Source organism: Caenorhabditis remanei, chromosome IV (genome assembly GCF_010183535.1).
Source record: "Caenorhabditis remanei strain PX506 chromosome IV, whole genome shotgun sequence".
In the NCBI taxonomy this organism is placed as follows: domain Eukaryota; kingdom Metazoa; phylum Nematoda; class Chromadorea; order Rhabditida; family Rhabditidae; genus Caenorhabditis; species Caenorhabditis remanei.
The window spans coordinates 17,160,797-17,179,519 of record NC_071331.1 but is presented as its reverse complement, the minus strand read 5'-3'; the positions used below and the strand labels follow the sequence as shown (position 1 = coordinate 17,179,519).

General features: G+C 36.2%; 9 protein-coding genes across 9 annotated transcripts; 5 read left to right on the top strand and 4 right to left on the bottom strand.

The window, feature by feature from the left end:
* Positions 1–1,336: 1,336 nt before the first annotated feature.
* Positions 1,337–1,972, bottom strand: GCK72_014781 (uncharacterized protein; the record flags this gene model as incomplete). Its single annotated transcript, XM_053730457.1, has 1 exon — positions 1,337–1,972. The coding sequence occupies one exon, from the start codon at positions 1,970–1,972 to the stop codon at positions 1,337–1,339; it is 636 nt and encodes a 211-aa protein (XP_053585229.1).
* A 1,179-nt stretch (positions 1,973–3,151) lies between these two features.
* Positions 3,152–4,419, top strand: GCK72_014780 (uncharacterized protein; the record flags this gene model as incomplete). The annotated part of the gene is made up of 5 exons (XM_053730456.1): positions 3,152–3,279; positions 3,326–3,452; positions 3,501–4,010; positions 4,058–4,370; positions 4,415–4,419. The coding sequence occupies 5 exons, from the start codon at positions 3,152–3,154 to the stop codon at positions 4,417–4,419; spliced, it is 1,083 nt and encodes a 360-aa protein (XP_053585228.1).
* Positions 4,420–5,583: 1,164 nt separating this feature from the next.
* GCK72_014779 (uncharacterized protein) lies at positions 5,584–9,341 on the top strand (the record flags this gene model as incomplete). Its single annotated transcript, XM_053730455.1, has 9 exons — positions 5,584–5,642; positions 5,691–5,808; positions 5,858–6,376; positions 6,427–6,741; positions 7,913–7,959; positions 8,007–8,133; positions 8,182–8,703; positions 8,751–9,059; positions 9,108–9,341. 9 exons carry the CDS (start codon positions 5,584–5,586, stop codon positions 9,339–9,341), a joined length of 2,250 nt encoding a protein of 749 aa, XP_053585227.1.
* A 485-nt stretch (positions 9,342–9,826) lies between these two features.
* On the bottom strand, positions 9,827–10,555 carry GCK72_014778 (uncharacterized protein; the record flags this gene model as incomplete). Its single annotated transcript, XM_053730454.1, has 4 exons — positions 9,827–9,985; positions 10,032–10,160; positions 10,209–10,359; positions 10,410–10,555. 4 exons carry the CDS (start codon positions 10,553–10,555, stop codon positions 9,827–9,829), a joined length of 585 nt encoding a protein of 194 aa, XP_053585226.1.
* A 641-nt stretch (positions 10,556–11,196) lies between these two features.
* Positions 11,197–12,257, bottom strand: GCK72_014777 (uncharacterized protein; the record flags this gene model as incomplete). The annotated part of the gene is made up of 4 exons (XM_003108126.2): positions 11,197–11,357; positions 11,407–11,568; positions 11,646–12,040; positions 12,091–12,257. The coding sequence occupies 4 exons, from the start codon at positions 12,255–12,257 to the stop codon at positions 11,197–11,199; spliced, it is 885 nt and encodes a 294-aa protein (XP_003108174.2).
* A 1,315-nt stretch (positions 12,258–13,572) lies between these two features.
* Positions 13,573–14,871, top strand: GCK72_014776 (uncharacterized protein; the record flags this gene model as incomplete). The annotated part of the gene is made up of 7 exons (XM_003090010.2): positions 13,573–13,633; positions 13,681–13,802; positions 13,849–13,942; positions 14,046–14,204; positions 14,254–14,315; positions 14,367–14,502; positions 14,549–14,871. 7 exons carry the CDS (start codon positions 13,573–13,575, stop codon positions 14,869–14,871), a joined length of 957 nt encoding a protein of 318 aa, XP_003090058.2.
* A 267-nt stretch (positions 14,872–15,138) lies between these two features.
* On the top strand, positions 15,139–15,658 carry GCK72_014775 (uncharacterized protein; the record flags this gene model as incomplete). Its single annotated transcript, XM_003108189.2, has 3 exons — positions 15,139–15,239; positions 15,299–15,404; positions 15,455–15,658. 3 exons carry the CDS (start codon positions 15,139–15,141, stop codon positions 15,656–15,658), a joined length of 411 nt encoding a protein of 136 aa, XP_003108237.1.
* A 206-nt stretch (positions 15,659–15,864) lies between these two features.
* On the top strand, positions 15,865–16,964 carry GCK72_014774 (uncharacterized protein; the record flags this gene model as incomplete). Its single annotated transcript, XM_003090009.2, has 3 exons — positions 15,865–16,000; positions 16,048–16,461; positions 16,507–16,964. The coding sequence occupies 3 exons, from the start codon at positions 15,865–15,867 to the stop codon at positions 16,962–16,964; spliced, it is 1,008 nt and encodes a 335-aa protein (XP_003090057.2).
* Positions 16,965–17,120: 156 nt separating this feature from the next.
* GCK72_014773 (uncharacterized protein) lies at positions 17,121–18,634 on the bottom strand (the record flags this gene model as incomplete). The annotated part of the gene is made up of 7 exons (XM_003090012.2): positions 17,121–17,337; positions 17,381–17,622; positions 17,670–17,879; positions 17,926–18,145; positions 18,191–18,308; positions 18,354–18,481; positions 18,531–18,634. 7 exons carry the CDS (start codon positions 18,632–18,634, stop codon positions 17,121–17,123), a joined length of 1,239 nt encoding a protein of 412 aa, XP_003090060.2.
* Positions 18,635–18,723: the final 89 nt, after the last annotated feature.

Below are 18,723 nucleotides of genomic sequence, written 5' to 3'. Positions count from 1 at the left end.
TGGTAGTCGGAGAGTGTGGTGTCTTACTTTGAAATTGCTGATACTCACATAGCTGAATTCCCAAATCTCGAGCTTCCTTGCTTGTGGGTGTTATTCGATCTTTTCTTGATCCTTAGTAGTTGGAATTAGACTGCTGCTACTGAACTTGTCCTTTGACGACTACTAGTATTGAAGTTTTTATCTTCTGTGTGTACTTCCTCGCTACTCCAAGTTGTTTCTTGTGACTATCCTCGTCGCGAGGCTTAGCTTCTGGAGTTGGTCGGAATAAGCGGCTGGTATGACTTCTAGTTGTGACTTGTTCACTTTCCCATAACCGGTCCAGAAGAACTCCTTCACAGAAGGCTCATTCCAGTGTGGTAGGTCAAATGGTTGTAACTTTCAGGAGTTTTATGTCCAGAAGATGAGTTGTCAAACAATGAAGTTGTTGAAATTCTTTGGAGTTTCAGCTGAAGTTGCTTGTGTGCTTCCACCTATTAGGAGGGTTTGACGTTGACATCTTGGCTCCTGAATCCTGGAATCGTTGACTTCTTGTTGATGAATCCGGTTAATCCACTATGAGGTCGAGCTGAGGGACTGATGTTCTAGGCTTCTTCTTTTTGACTAACTTATCCGTAACCTTTCTGAAGATCTGACTGGGGAAGTATATGACTTTTTCTTCCTGGCTTTTTTCAGTTGTTCGACGAATTCTTGAATCCTTGAGGAAAAGATGTGAATGGTGGATTGTCGTTGGGCTTTCTTCTGGTGTTTGAGATGATTGATGAAGAGATGATACTTTAAGTAGACTTGTTGAAGAATTATTAAAGAATTGACTATAAAAAGAAAACTTGTTGACTTTTCAGCCAGTGTTTTCAAGTTCTTTGCCTACTGGATCTGAACTTGAACCAACATTTTTTTTTGCTACAAGAGGACTTAAGATTCTGAGTTAATGGCAACCAGCTGATGACTTGCTGGTAGGACTTTGCACCACTTTCTCAGAACCGTTATCTCTTTTGGACCCGTACTGACTAGCAGTTGGACTTTTCTAGTTTCTTTTCGGTACTCTGGAACAATATAACTCCGCAAAAATTCAAATAATAGAGTGAACATTTTCGTTCCGGGATTTTTTTCTTGTTCCGGGATTTTTTTTTGGTCCCGGGATTTTTTTTTCGTTCCGGAATTTTTTTTTCGTTCCGGGATTTTTTTTCGTTCCGGGATTTTTTATTTTCGTTCCGGGATTTTTTTTTCGTTCCGGCGTTCTAGAACAGTGCCGTTTGTTCCGCCCTCAAAAACGCATGGCTGTGAAAGATTCCTGAAATTGATTGAGTTAATGGTTTTACAGCACTTTTATCAGTGGAGCTTACTTATTATAACTTCTCGTAATCGAAGACTCAATTTCTTCTACTTCTATTCCATGAATCAGTATTTCGTGGTCTAACAATCTGAGACCTAGAAAAAGATACTCCATTCTGTAATTGCATCCGTTGATCCATGCTTTTAAATATTTGTTCATATCAGATGATGTGAATGAGAAGCATCCTAAATCAATATGAATGCAATCGAATGTCATTATATTATCCAAAGAAATCCAAGGATTCGTTCTGCCTCCTTTCATCCATAAGTAGTCCATTTCGAACTTTGGATCAAAAGGTTTGATTTTATGTGATGATGGATGAATTTCCATTTGAAGAGTTCTGGTTATTTTCAAACTTTCCAATATTAAAATAAATTCATCATCGTTTGGTCTGTTGTAGTCTAATAGCACGATTTCAACAGATCGTTGGCGGAAATTCAACCACTTTAAAATTTGTGGCACGCTTCCCAAGCAATGGCTGTTATTGATATTTAAGCAACGAATTTCCAGGTTCAAGACGTAATAAGTGCGATCCATTACGCTTATTATTTGAGCAATACTTCTGTCTTCGAAAATGAAATCAAACACTAGATCTATATCGTTCCAGTCAATAGTATTTCTTTGCTCGAATGGTATATCCATAAAATTGTCTTCGTTCGAATCGTATATGCGCACACATGCTTTCATCCAAAAATGTACATCCATTTTAAATCTATTTTTAGGAACAATTGAATGAAAAATAATTGAAGTTCGTCTTGAAGCATATGAGATCAAAAGTCTGAAATAATTTTCATTAATTACGATCATTTTTCAAAATACTTACATGTCTAAAGATGTCCAGTTTGAACTTATTTTTTTAAGAACAACAAATGGGAGTTTGAATAAAGAAAATGATGAGTTTGTGGTCATTTCAGATGAAGAACACGGAATATAATTTGCTGTAAAGCTTTGATAATGTAACTGCTGTAGTGACGAATGGAACGTGATGCAACCGCGTCGTACCACAATGATCAATATGTTCCATGGACAGACTCTGCAAACAAATTGGACAAATAGACTATGAGAGACTAAGCAAAGATGAGTTTTTCTTATTACTAAGAAAATTAATAACCATCACTCTTCAAACTGGTAATCATCTATCACTTCATAAAAAGTTCGAAAAAATACATGGATGGAAGTATAAAGACTCTTGGCTTTCGTTAAATGGTTCTAGATGATGTAATCGAAGCTTGTCTCGACTACTACTGTAACAATCTAGAACCACTTGTCTCAAATTGTAAATATAGAGCAACTAGAGACCACGAACAAGAGCAATTCTGCTCAATTCCATTCAATAAAAATCATTCTTCAATTGGAGAAATTCAATTTCATTCACATAATTGGAATGGAGATAGTGATGATTCTCTGAACTGAAAAACTTCATTGATCAGAAGACTGCTTTTATTTCGAAAACCCTTTCATGTTTTTATGAACATCATTTGAAAAATCTCATGCACATTTCTTTTCAGTTGATTTAGTTCCCACCTCATGAATCTTGACGAGGATCCCAGATTTCAATTGAGAGATCGTACAATAAGAAGAGACGCGGAGAAATATGCAAACATGCTCCATCCGACAGTAGTCGGTATTCAAATGGTCCCTCGTGAACGGAGAAGACTCTTTCTTCCTGCTCAAGAGCTAAACAAACTGTGAATAATCAATGGAGCATTTTCAATGATTCTGTTGTTTTTCAACTTCGTCTTTTTTATCTGAAACTTTCTTCCTTTGTATTGATCTTAACTTTTTTTAAACAGATTTTATTCAAATGAATCAAAATTGAAAATGGATAAAACATCGTTTGGAAGAGATTCTGAGTCAGCATATGGCTCAGAAGTATCTTCAAATGTCACTTTCAAACTTCAGAAAGATAGATTTCAAATCGAAGAATCGACAACAAAAAAAGAAATATGGTAAGTCTGGAATTATTTCAAATTTGAAAAAACAAAGAGTATTCAGGTATGAATGGATCAGAAATAGACTTCGTCATTATATGATTCTGGAATTGCTGTTTTCGATTTGTCTCGTTTTGATTCTATGGAAACAATACCATATTTCATCTCAGAATGATAAAACTATTGAATTGGTAATGGAATATCAAACAGAAACAGATTTATGATTAAGTTGATTTCAGATTTCAAGTATTCAATCGGAATTCCGAAACTTCAAACTAGATATTGAATCTAATCGAGCTTCCAAACGAACCGATTCCAATGACAACACTGGAAATAAGAAATTAGAAGAATTAGTTGAAGAAGTGATCAAAGATATCAAGAATCCATCGATTGAGATAAATCAGAAATCAAAAGAATATCCGAAACAAGTCATCCCAAATGAAGTGAATTCATCTCCAAATAATTCAGTATTCCAAATGAATGCAGCAAGTCTTATTCTCGGAGCAACAGTTGATTCGAGTCGATCATCCAATTCAGACAATAATCCATTTTTTGGAAGAGATCAAAGTGGTTATGTATTGATTGATAGATCTGATCCACCATCAGATAAAGCATGGTGTTCAAATGAGGAGAATCCAATTCTGACTATTGATTTGGCAAAGTATATCAGACCAATTTCAGTGTCTTATCAACACTCGAAAGGGTCAGGAATAGTTCCAGATGGTGCACCGAGGAGATATGATGTACTTGTGAGTTTATTCATTATCTAGTGAGTATTTAATTGATTTTAACACAGGCTTGTCTCGATTACTACTGTAACAATCTAGAACCACTTGCCACAAATTGTGAATATAAAGCAACTAGTGACAACAAAAAAGAACAATTCTGCTCAATTCCATTCAATAAAAATCATTCTTCAATTGGAAAAATTCAATTTCATTTTCGTCAAAATCATGGAAATGTCATGAAAACTTGTGCTCATTCGATTCGAGTCTACGGAGAGACAAAAGAAGTTCCGAAAGTTAAAGAGAGGACTCTGAAACAGGCTGAAACTTGTTCTGAACTCACTTATGACTATCATCATAAATCGTGGACTTACAATATGGTTTGTTTTCTAAATATTAAATCATATAATAATTGAAATTGTTTCCAGTTTGACTACAAGAATTGCACGGTACTTTACTCGAATGACTGCTGCACTGAATGTCCGGAATGCTGTAATGAATGTCTCATTCAAGACACCAACATTGAAACAATTGTTTTCTCCATCTTACTTATAATCTTTTCTGTCATTTTAATCACTGTTATTTTTACCCTTATAGCAATAATAATAGAAATTTCGTTCAGCAAACGAAAATAATCTACCTAAGTTTTAAGAGTAACAGCTCAGAAAACAAAACGAATACTGTGAAACACTAATTTGTATTAAATCGGAATTTGGCCATTGGTTGAAAGTTTATTTTGTAAGCAAGTAAAACTCTTTTAGCATTCAATCATTTCAGAATAAAATCCGAAGATATTATGATGTTACTTGTATGTTCTTATATGTACATTCCTCATCGCTTCCAATAAATTCTGAAACATATTGCGACATTACAGGAAAAACGATAAGAGAGTATTAATTTTGGTGCTGTTCCAAATCAAAAATTTCTGTATTGGGTTGGTACAAACTTGAACTGAATGATAGTACACATCTTGAATTGACAATTTATCATCTCGTATGTATACTCGGTGGTGGTCGCTAAGTCTTGCACGAGTCTTCCACAAGAGTTTCGTAAAGTAAATTCTAAACTTTTGGAAGGTTTGTGAAAGACTTGTGAGCAGTCTGATTCGTGGTCGCAGAATTTGAATATCTTTTAACTTTTAAAGCTTCCGTTCTCTTTCTCTGTATTTACAGGAAGTTTTCTTAGATTTTTGAAAAAATACTACATGGAAACATGCTACAGAAAAATGTTCAAATATGGGCCAAAACTTGGTGGCACTCTGTGAACTCCTTTGCTGCTTGGTAAGGTTGAGCTTAGACTTGTTGAAAACCCGTGCCTAGACTTGTGTGGACCTAAAGTTTGGCCTAGACTTGGTGCCGTATGCATATTTCTCTCTTTCTCTCTCTCCTGACAGACGCTACGAAGAGACCCAAAGAAAAGAAGAAATAGTAGCCTTTCGGGGCCATGTGAGAATATTTAAATGTCTTTCGATTCTAGTTTCATTTTCCAGTTCAATGGATTAAAAATTTGAAATTAAGTTTTGTTTTACGATACCATACTCATTTCAGTTTTCCACATGTTATCAGATCTTCTTTAATCTTCCTCATTCGTTTTCAAAATGAATCGATTGAATATCGAAGAAGAAGAAAATAATACAAAAAATGCACCGGGAATATGGTAAGAACCTCTTTATTCGTATTAAATACGGAAAATTTATATTCTCAGGTATCAATGGTTAGAATATCGATTACGATATTATATGGTTTTAGAAGGAATTATAATAATTATACTATTCTTTTCCCTATCGAATTATCATGATTTGTCCTCACGAAATATGGAATTGGTAAGTATACTTTATTACTTCAATTTGGATTCATATTTCTCATTTTCAGAATGCAAAGTTAGAAATACATATAGATAATTTGGGCAAGCGGCTTGATGAGATATATGAACTACTGAAAACGAATTCTGTTCCGAAACCAGAGAGGAATGAAATGCTCAAGAGCATCCAAGAAGAATCGATTAGACCAGTAGAAGTCAAAACAAGCGAAAAATTGATTGAGAAATCAAACTCGTTTCCAATAAATTCATTGAATTACTCTCGTTTCGAAATGAATGCAGCCAATATTCTGATGGGCGCCTCAGTGGATTTAGGCCTTTCTTCTTCTTCTGTTTCATCCGAAGATGGATTTTTCAACAACTTTTTCTATCCATTTACCCGTGATCAAAGTGGATATATTCTGTTGGATCGAGAAGAACTTCCACCGAATAAATCTTGGTGCTCGGACGAAGAAAAACCAGTTCTCACAATCGATTTGGTAAAGAATACTGAAATAATGTATGTCTCTTATCAACATTCAAAATGGAATGGAGTTTTTCCAGATGGTGCACCAAAGAAATATAATGTTCTGGTACGGATTTCAAATGATTCTTCTCTGTTGAAATTTTATATGTTTTCCAGGCTTGTCTCGACTCGAAATGTGAAAATTTGGAGCCTCTTGCAACTAACTGTGAATATGAAAAATCAGTTAATGGCCAGTATATCCAAGAACAAATGTGTCGAATATCTTCGGATTCTGTTGCTCCTCCAGTCAGAAAAGTGCAATTTCTTTTCCTGGAAAACCATGGAAATGTAGAAAAGACTTGTATTTACTCCATTCGAGTCTTTGGAATTCGGAGAAACTTATTCAGAACTGAACAGAAAAAATTGGAAGATAAAAAGAAATGCGAGGAACTGGCATGGAATCATAAGCACTCTTCTCTGGTTTATAGTTGGGTCAGTTCACTTTTTATTTGACTGAATTACGTTTGGAATATAATGAGAATGTAAAAACAAACACGAATTTCAGCAAGAGAAGAATTGTACCCAATTGTATTCGATGGAATGTTGCTCCGACTGTCCTGAATGCTGCTCAGATTGCAAAATGAAAGATTTTAATTCTTTCTATTTTGCACAAATTGTTTTTGGTCTCCTTTTTATTTTATTTGTTGTAATTTTCATTATTGCGGTAGTTGTAGAATGCCTACGAATGATAAAAAGGAACTCTGTAAATGCCTGAGTTCATCTTCTCTTATTGTATTCTTTTTCTACCTCACATTTTCAAATTTAGTACAAATTGAATCTCGTTCTTATCGAATGTCAATGAATGAAATTTAAAAATCAAATAGTCCAAAGTTGTAAAATAAAAACCAGTAGGTACAATCTGGAAATTGGAAATGGTAAGATTTGCAGTTTTTACAGTATTAATGGAACAACCCTAGATCTTCATTTTAGTAGTTGACAACTTTTCTATTGGAATCCTCCGACAAGAGAAATAATCGTTTAAAAAATAATTTTTTCTAATATTTTACTGAAATTTCATTGATAAATTACGCCAACCTTTTTCAACATTTTAATTGGTTCACGCAGAAGTTGGAGGTTCGGAATGGAGATAGTGATGATTCTCTGAATTGAAAAACTTCATTGATCAGAAGACTGTTCCATTTCAAGAACCCTTTCATGTCTATATGAAAACCATACTAAAATCCCATGCACATTTCTTTTCAATGGATCTATTTCATACCTCAGGGAATCTTGACGAGGATCCCAGAATTTCATTGAGAGATCGTACAATAAGAAGAGACGCGGAGAAATATGCAAACATGCTCCATCCGACAGTAGTCGGTATTCAAATGGTCCCTCGTGAACGGAGAAGACTCTTTCTTCCTGCTCAAGAGCTAAACAAACTGTGAATAATCAATGGAGCATTTTCAATGATTCTGTTGTTTTTCAACTTAGTTTTTATTTGATTTGAAAATTTTTTCTTCACTAAAGTATTAATCTCAATTTTTTAAACAGATATTTTTCAAATGAATCAAAACTGAAAATGGATAAAACATCAATTGGAAGAAATTCCGAGTCAGCATATGGCTCAGAAGTATCTTCAAATGTCACTTTCAAACTTCAGAAAGATAGATTTCAAATCGAAGAATCGACAACAAAAAAAGAAATATGGTAAGTCTGGAATTATTTCAAATTTGAAAAAAACAAAGAGTATTCAGGTATGAATGGATCAGAAATAAACTTCGTCATTACATGATTCTGGAATTGTTGTTTTCGATTTGTCTCGTTTTGATTCTATGGAAACAATACCATATTTCATCTCAGAACGATAAAACTCTTGAATTGGTAATGGAATATCAAGCAGAAATAGATGTATGATTGAGTTGATTTCAGATTTCAAGTATTCAATCGGAATTCCGAAATTTCAAAATAGATATTGAATCTAATACAGCTTCGAAACCAACCGACACAATGAATCTGGATGAAGGAAATAAGAAATTCGAAGAATTAGTTGAAGAAGTGGAAGAAGTGATAAAAGATATCAAAAATCCATCGATTGAGATAAATCAGAAATCGAAAGAATATCCGAAACAATTTGTCCCAACTCAAGATAATTCATCTCCAAATAATTCAGTATTCCGGATGAATGCAGCAAGTCTTATTCTCGGAGCAACAGTTGATTCGAGTCGATCATCCAATTCAGACAATAATCCATTGTTTGGAAGAGATCAAAGTGGTTATGTATTGATTGATAGATCTGATCCACCATCAGATAAAGCATGGTGTTCAAATGAGGAGAATCCAATTCTGACTATTGATTTGGCAAAGTATATCAGACCAATTTCAGTGTCTTATCAACACTCGAAATGGTCAGGAATAGTTCCAGATGGTGCACCGAGGAGATATGATGTACTTGTGAGTTTATTCATTATCTAGTGAGTATTTAATTGATTTTAACACAGGCTTGTCTCGATTACTACTGTAACAATCTAGAACCACTTGTCTCGAATTGTGAATATAAAGCAACTATAGACAACGAACAAGAACAATTCTGCTCAATTCCATTCAATAAAAATCATTATTCCATTGGGAAAGTTCAATTTCATTTCCGTCAAAATCATGGAAATGTCATGAAAACCTGTGCTCATTCGATTCGAGTCTACGGAGAGACAAAAGAAGTTCCAAAAGTTAAAGAGAGGACTCTGAAACAGGCTGAAACTTGTTCTGAACTCACTTATGACTATCATCATAAATCGTGGGCTTACAATATAGTTTGTTTTCTAAATATTAAATCATATAATAATTTAAATTATTTTCAGATTGACCGCAAGAATTGCACGGTACTTTACTCGAATGGCTGCTGTACTGAATGCCCGGAATGCTGTGATGAATGTCTCATTCAAGACACCAACTGGAGTACAATCGGCTATATTTGTCTGAATCTTATTGGGATTTTGATGGTTTTATTCGTATGTTTAATACTATATTGTATAGTTCAAGAGGCCATTGAGGATGCGAACGAAATGATTAGACTGGAAAACGAGTTGAAGTAAATTTTATCTATAAAAAGAGAGAAAAAAAATTATCTATAAAAGGAGAGAGGAAAATCTCCAAAAATCAAATTGAATTCTGTAAGCATGAAAAGATTTGGAAGTTTATTTTTTTAATGAATAAAGAGTTTTACGTTTTTCCATACAATTCAACCGCGGTTGCAACCGTTATGTTGAGTATTTAAAATCACCGATGGAAATATGAGGAAAATCGTCAAAAAAGTCAATTTAAAGTTGTTTTAGAAACATTTAAATAAGAATCCAAACGAATCCCATGCAGTTAAAAATACTTAATTCAAATCCTGAAACAACCATCAGGATCATGACAACTTTCAGTTTTTTCTCCCATCTTTCCCCAGAATATTCACGTTTCCCATTAAAAATTAAATGAATTCTCTCCTTAAAAGAACAGGTAAAATAAAAAGATTGTGAATAAGTACAATTTTATTGCAAAAAATAATTGTCATGGGAAAATTTCATGAATTCAATCAACGATAATATACTTGTTCGGACCTCTCAAGACAGTAGAAAACGATTGTTGCCAGGAATAGACAGAGAAGAAAACCAAAGACAGCGAATAGATGTGGAGGGGCGGCCTGAACGGAAATTATTTCTTCGGTTTTGTGGTTTGAATTCTGGAAAATAGTCTGGAATTCAGAAGATGATTTACTTCATTCGAGAAAAGAAACTCACATCATCATCATCCGGATCCTCGTCGTCGTCAGCAGATATTCCATTTTGACGGTGTTTCAACTCTTGTTTTCTCATCCATTCACTCTCCGATTGCTTCAATTTGTCCAATTCGATTTGCATTTTTGAGATCTGAATTTTATGAAGATAGGTTGGGAGCTTTTTATCGAAGGAGCTCACCGTTTCATAAGCTTCCTGTTTCTCATTTTCAGCCTTTTTGATCTGAAGTTCCATCCGAGTATATCTACATGCTTGATGGACGAATACGAGAGTCAAGATGACGAAAACAATGGTTCGCGTGAAGGTGATCTCATTTCTCTTGGCTTTCAATCTGAAATTAATTTTTTGGTTTTTTTGGATTCCTTGTTTCTATAAACTCACTTTTGTGTTAACTTTGGAGTCGGCTGTTGGCTAGTTTTCTTTGGAATTGGAGACGACGATTTCTTCTTTTTGTCCACAATCAAGAATGAATCCTCATCAGAATCCACTGAGTAATCCAGCAGATCATCGAACTTTTCTTTAATCATCTTTTGGTTCAATTCTGAAATTATCGTTTCTAAGAAAAAACTGAAAAAAGTGAAAATTTTCTCACAAGAAGAAGAAGAAGAATATCGACGAAAATGCACACCGCCTGACTCTCTCACTCTTGGTCACAAGAATCGATGAGAGAAAAAAGGGAGAAGTGAGTGAGCAGAGAGAAAGCACATGAGTTGTTTTACGTCTTCTAATAGGAGTAGTGTATTGATTGTGTGTTCGAAGCGAAAAGAGAGACAGAGATTATTACTGAAATATTGATCCTGGTCGGTTCAGTGAGAGCTTCTGAAATTCGAGAATACTGGGTGAGCTTCAATTATCAGACGTTTGGAAACCTGCAAAACTTTGGAATGAATCGGTAACAGCAATATCTCTTCTAGAAGTCTCTACATAATACTAATAACTTTACTTCAAAAAAGGAAGGGATGAACACACAGTAGAACAAAAAGAATTGAAACCGATTACAAGAATATACTCGAACTGAAACATTTTACACGAGGGGATGGACTGAACAAGTGATACATTTCTAGGATTTTGGATATTATGCTTTTCAAATTGTTAAAACTAGTTACAACTTATTGAATTCAAATTATAAATTATATTTAAAGAAGATTCTACATGAAGAGATATCAAATTAGAAGTTGAGTAGATTCTTAACGCCTTTCACGATGCTTTTCAGACTTTTTGAATTCGGAGTTCCATGATGAAGTGCTTCGCAGAATCTGGCCGAGATATCACGATATGTTTCAGGTGCCACTTCATTGACTGCTCGAAGACGAATTGTTACATCAGACGCTGGAAAATCAAAAGTTAGTTTGGTTAGAGAAAGGAATGTTAAAATTACCAAATGTTGAAATTTGTCGATCGTAAGTCAGTTTGTTTTCGACATTAAATGGCTCACGTGGCTTCAGTCGCAACACTTTCTCGATTTTCTGTTGAACTTTTGCTACTTTTCGACCACCGTCGTCTTTCTGTAGATTTCCGAGCATTGTTGTCATGAGGAACACTGAAAATTGGGTTTCAAATTTTAAATGATTCAAGATCAGTTGCCCATTTCATTTGAGCAAAGGTTTGCTTACTCACCATACGGGTCTTGAGGTTGTTTGAGTGATTCGAGATTAGCATACTGATGAGAAGCAAGATCAAGTTCCAGTCGAATTTCTTTCTCTCGACATTCGATACAACACGCTCGATTCTTTTTCTCCACTTCAACATCCTCGTTTTTCTCGACTATTTCTTGTTTGTTTATCACTGTTAATACCTCAATTTTCTCCTCTGTGATTTGTTGTTCACTGATTGATTCTTTCCTGAACTCATCCACATCATCTCTTTTCGATCGATAAGGTTTTGGTCCATTGACAACAGTTGCAATTGATGATGTACTTCCGGAAGATGAGTATCCAGACGAAGAACCTTTGCTCACCAGACTTCGTTGTCTTGTAGACGAAGATGACGTCATGCTGTTTCTTTTTGGATATCTGTAACATGATACAATTATATTGGATTGAATGTCAGGTCACGACCCTACCGGTATTCAATCGGAAGTCTGCTGTCGAATTGTTCTCTCAAATGTCGACTCTTCCGTAACTGATTCTGATGGAAATTGTGATGACGACTTTTCGGAGTTGTCATGATTGGAGAAAGTGTCGTGATTTGTGCGTACGCGTTTTCTATCTCTGCATACGTCTGGTCCATTCCTGAAACTGAGAAGGTTTGTTTGGTGAACAGAGAGAGAGAGGGAGCGAGGGAGGGAGGTGGAGATGTCTAATTGGGTGACAGACAGTGAAGAGAGTCATGAATATTGTTATAATTACTCAAGGATTGTAGTAATAGGCCTAATGTGAGATTAATGATACTATAATATTATCAAGAATCATCTTTTAGAACGCATTGTTCGGTGCAAGGGAGTAATGAAGATGAATTTCTAGTGTAGCCTAATTGGAGTGACGGGAGGCGAGTGTGAACAGTTTTGTGGGAAACCGAATAACAAAAACCGAGGTTTGAGATTTTTTGCAAATCTATATTTGTGTTTATAGAAGTGATGAGAAAAATAAGAAACTTGAAAAACAACATAGGCAGCTTAGGTTTCATAATTTTTCGTGTTTTTCATGACACTTGATAAAGGGTTTAACCGGAAGAGAGACAAAAAACAAGGAAATTGATAAACTGTGTGTACTAGTCAGTGCAACTCTCAAGTGATATAAGTATTGAAAACGGTTGTAACCTTTCAATCGGAAGTGAGAGTAACACGTTGAAAGGAATGTGAACAGTTGAGAGGTCCCTCCCCCACACTAGACTCCGCCTATTATCCATCCAACCATCGGAACAATCGGAACCAGTCGCAGGGATACTGTTTGAAAATAAATCAGAACATAATTCTGACCAGTTCTGAGACACATCGAATTGAAGAAAAACGATTTCCCACATATTTTTGTGGGACAGAAACGGTACAAGACAGGTGTGATTTCACAGCGACACATGACCCGGACAACAAGAAAATGAGTAACGTGAGAATACAAACAGATGCACGAAAATGGATTTCATAGACTGACGAATTACGATTATATGAAGAATCTTTCGGATACTGTGGAATAAACTAGTTGAATCACTTGAACATCCACTTCCTTTCTTCTTTTATCTTCCGATTGCCAAAAGATTAACTCCAGTACTTGGCATACACAGAAAGGAAACTATGTATAATTATCGCAGATTAACTAGGCATTTCTTTGCATTCACACCCTTTCCTTGCTCGTCGTGGCTACTATGAGAACCGTCAGATAAGACATTTTTAATCGATTTCGAATTCCAAGTTTGGTCAACAAGAGTCTCTTGGGCAACATGTTTGCGAGCGGATTTAAAACTGATTGAAGACTGACTGGGCCTGGATTGGCACGTAAATATAAACAAACACTTCCTGCTGTGGGCGCGGCGGCTCGCGGCAGCATATAAAACAGCGAGAAATGCTACATTTCATAATCCCCTATTTCCTTATTTGCCTGCTATAGATATCATGCTCAATACTGTTCTGATTATGCTTCTTGTGCCTACAGCGGGGCTAGGTGCGAGATACAGTAAGACATAGGAAACCTCCAACGAAATGTAAACTTCTAACTTTTAGACTCGCATCTTGTGAAAGGATGGTCAAACTCTGATTGTGTTCGGCCTTGGCAACAAGCACAAATGAGTAAACCTACTTTGAGAATACCATCGAGAGCTATTGAATGTCATCCAGATGATCATGTAATCATTGACTAAAAAAACAAAAACAAGAGAAAATCAATTACAGAACTGTCCGGCAGGAAGAAATCCGGTGTGTCAATACTCATTACGCAGTCAGAAATACGTCTGCTGTGAAGACAAGAAGGATGCCGATATTCCGAGTGAGTGAGGGTGACCCGTCCTTTTGACACATTACCGCCCGCCACGTGTCAAAGGAGATCCCGCTCTTCTTTTCCGGTTTCTTTTATCTCGGTTTTCTTTCAGCGTGCCCGAAGTACTACGAGACTCTTTTGTTACCATGCGGCAATTCAGTTGAATCACAATGTCCACGAGGTTATCGTTGCCTGGGCAGTCTTGGGGATGATTCCATCAAACTTTGCTGTAAACCAAATAGAACATTAGAGTACAGAGAACCAGAACACAGTAAGAATTTATTACAAACGAAATGATGTCTAAACACATTCGTTTCCAGCTTTCCGAGAGAATCGAATTGTTCCACGGCTTCTCCCAATTGCTCCTGCTTATGAACTCATTGTAAGATACAAGAGAAACAATTTCTGTTTGATTCAAATTACTTCATTGTAGGCCACATTCAGTGACGAACAAATTACGATGGGACAACTTTTCGATGCTTCAATTATAGATAAGCTCGCTGATCCACCAATAATGTCTGCTGGAGTTGAGTTACAAGATGAAAAACTCTACACAATCATTTTAGCAGGTAATTATTTTTTGTCGTCCACAGTAACCCCACGATTTATTGACAGATGCAACATCCAAGGCTGTCACTTGGCTGGTTGCAAACATTGCTGCCTTTGATGGACAACTTGAAATTCACAGAAGAACTAAATCTGCAGTTTCTTACCAGCCACCAGATTCTACTGATAAACCTGTCGGCATGCACACTATGATTCTGGCTTTGTTTGAACAGCACGACACTTGGACGCAGAAGGATCTAGCCAGAATAGCAATGGATGACTTTCACTTCGGTGAATGGCTCGAAGAATACGCGCACGTGCTACCAGGACAGCCACTTGCAGCAACATTCTACGGGTTTTCTACAAAGAACGATGATAGAAAGAGGATTTGATAGAAGAAACTTCTCCAAAAACAGATGCATACGTACAAATATAAATTATTTTTCTTATTTTTTACACAGATTCTCATATTTTTTGATAAATAAAGCATATTTATTTATTTAGATGTTTGAAAATTAAAAGTTTGCGCTGAAATTCTTAAAACTCGATTTACGGTAAACAGCACGCGCAAGCGTTATTTCGGAGGGTCGTTGTATCTTTTACTCGCTTTTGCAACTTGAAACGAGTCTTTAAAACTTTTGGTTTTCCAACTCATCGCAATGCTTCGAGCTATTCAACGCCTTCCAATCAAACGATGTCTTTGTAATCTTCCTGAAAAAAATCCGAAACTTCATAGAACAAAAGATCAGAGAGATATTACGTAAGTTGTCGTTTTTAGTAAGTTTTCGTTAGGACGGGTTATTTATTTCATTGTTTCAGGAACATGGATCTTCTTGAAGAACAAATTCGTCAGAGAAATTCAGCAGTTAAAAATCGCGAAATGATTGTAGAAGGACAAAAAATTAAATGGGCATACAGATCTGAGGTTTCACCCTTCTTCCTTCAACCCACAATATAATAACTCTTCTCTTTCAGCTGGTTGGACGCCACGACCTCGACAAAAACCATCGTAACACGTGGATGGCATATCTAGTTATCATTCTCATTGGATTTGGAGCTTTTGTCGTTGTAAAATCACAAGTTGTGATGGGTAGACGCCAAGAAATGGACGCACGTGAAGCTCTTCGCAAAGAATTGCAGCTGAGTGGAGACGACAGAAAGAAAGTTGCAGTTGTCTAATTTTGGCTCGTTTTTTGTTAATTGCGGGTGTTTTTTGTAGTTAGTTATTTAGCTGTTTTCGTTTTAGATTCTGTTGAATAAATCATTTCATTTTTTATTTTTTTTTGTACTTTTGAAGTATCATGGTTTCATTATCCTTAACGATTTCTTCATATTTATTCGTAATCTTTCCTATGAAACAGAAAAACAGTTTCAGATAAATCTTAATGTTAAATATCGGTGATAGCGTGCAAATCCCGGGTTGCTCTACAAAGAAGCGCCTGTTGGAAACATCCAGTGGATGTGATTCTTTTGATACTCTTCTCGGTGGAGCTCTTGTCAATTCAAGTATTGTTCTTATAGGTAAGGGCAATTAAATTCGTACGAATATAAACGTCGCATCATTTCAGATGAATATCGCTCCAGATGTTATGGATCCTATCTCGTTCGCTCATTTCTAGCAGAGGGTATTCATAATAGTCATCGTTGTTTCGTCGCTGACCCAGTAGAAGATGTGAAGGATAGTCTACTTAAAGTGATACCAACGAGAAAAACGAATGACGAACATAAGAAAGAAGTTCCAAACGCCCCGAATCCTGGCGGAGAGATTGATATGAAAATTGCTTGGAGATACGGAAACGTGAAGCAAGTTTCCTCTGCAATTGGAGCGTCAGGAAACGATAATCAATATGATTTCTCGAAACACGTCGAAAATCCGAACGTTGAGGTTTACAATGAAGAAGTCAGTTCGCTGAGCGGTTTGTACAAAAAGCTTTGTGAAGTTGTTCGGGAAGAGGAATTGCACACAAAATCTAGCGGAAGAGGTAAAAATAACATACAATAAATAAAATTTGAACCATAAATTATAGGTGGTCCGAAGAAGAATCTTCTGAGAGTCGTTCTCAAAAACATCGATATGGAAATTTGGGAGGACTACAAATTTCTTGGCCGATTTCTTGCTTGTCTTCGTTCCCTTGCTCGTTCCAGCTACATGATCGTCTACATAACTGCTAACTCTTATCGAGTACCAAATGATACTTGGAGAATTTTGGAATCTTGTGCTGATACACAAATTCAATTGATGCTGTTCAACGAGAATGAAAAGAAAATGTTCAGACATCTTGGAACCGCTCATGGTTATTTCTATCTGAAAAACCTCCCTCGTTTAATGTCGGTCGGAACTCACACCCCACCAATCTTGGATCTTATTTTCGAAGCAAGTTCTAGAAAAGGATTCCAGATTCGAGTCATGCATCTCCCACCTGCATTTGAGGAACCTGCTCCTGGGCAGCAAAATAGTTCTTCTTGTCAAAACATTGATTTCTGATTGTTTCTTTTTCTTGTTGTTGTTGTTAACTAATGACTATAAAAGTTTTAAAGCAAAAAAAGCAAAATAATTTTCTATAAAACAACACATAAATTATGTTTGATAATAAGGCAGGCGCACCGTAGGAAAAATATGATATTATACATTTAAAATAATTTAGTTGAGGTCTATTCTGAGACGAGCAGAAAGAATTCGGTCGACACCAGATTCTTCTGGTTTGAGTATTTTTTCACTAGCAGCAAGATGACTGAATGAACCATCCTGGCTGTAAGTTATGAGAAGATCTAATACAGGAGAAGAAAGATCAGATTCCGAAGGGATCACATCCAATCGGAGACCAACACGATTATGCTGGCGGAACACGATGACATCACTGAAATACAAAATTTTCAAACAGAAATGGAATAAACGCATACCTTTGTTCTGCATGAACACCGGGAGCAGCAGAATCAGCACTTCTTGGAGATGGCAGAACTAGCTTGATAGGATCACTGGAACATTGAATGGTTCTTTCTCCAGATTGAGGAGTGAGAGTTAGGTCTAATGGAGACAGCGACAGGTTTGTGATAGAGAGCAGGACGTGGGACGTTTGTCCAACTTTAAGTTCACCGATCGGACGGGACAGCCTGATATCGGGAACGAATTCTCGAGCGAATGACTGTAAATGGTATATTTAACTAATAATAAGAACCGCAATTTACTCACTGATATCTTGAATTTATAGGTGGCGACACCGAAATCTCTTTTTACAAGAGTTCTTTCGCATTCATCACATCTGACCAAAACTCTTCCTTGTAATGCAACTTTCACTGGGAGAAGGGATTCTGATAAATTAGTCAGTGGTTGCATAATTACTTGATCAAGCGTTCGAAGTACATCTGAACGACCTTTCATTTCATCCTCGAGGGTGGGTGCCTATTAAAAATAATGTTGTATTTTATTTTGAGAGATAATCCTTTACCTCCGTCGGAGCGTGAACATCGATGGGATTCACTTCTGGAACTAATTGTTTTCGTCTCTTCTCAACCATTTGCTGAACACCGAACTTGTCTTTCAGATGGAAAGCTGACCACGCTTTCGACTTTCCTTTCTTTAAATCTTTCGGAGCATTCTCAATCTTCTCTAGCCTTTTCATATACGCCGTCACTTCATTAAGTTCATTGGCAAACGGGTTCTCTTTTCTGAAAAGTGAAAAAACAATTCTCATTTTCTGAAGTGCAACTTACGAGGGCCACGAACGAATATTATCTCGATCTTCTTGATTAGCATCTCGAGATGACCAACGACAATGTTGACAGAGCAGATAACACTTTTCATTTTCAGTTCTCGCACTCAGAACGTTCGCTGAAGTTAATACATTTAAATATTAGCGAAAGAAATATGACTTACCACAGTTCGGGCAATCATTGCAATTCGTGCAACGATGCTTCTTGAGTCTTGCATCTGGCGGACTCGACGGTTCGAGACATCGTGGACAGAAAATCACATCAATTTCTCTACAGCTGCAGTCATCGCATCTGAAAAAATATTATTTAAAAAAAAACAAAAATGAGACAACAAACTAACTTAATTTTAAAGCATTGCCTACAGAAAAAAAGATCCGGAAGTGTTCGCCATTTTCCACAAGTACACTCGTATGTTATTTTATTATATTGAAGAAGAGCACTCATTGGATGGTTTATAAGCCTGAAAAATGTCTTGAATGGATCCAAGAAAGAGAGAAAAAATGAATAAAATTCGGAAAAACTGGTGAAATTTC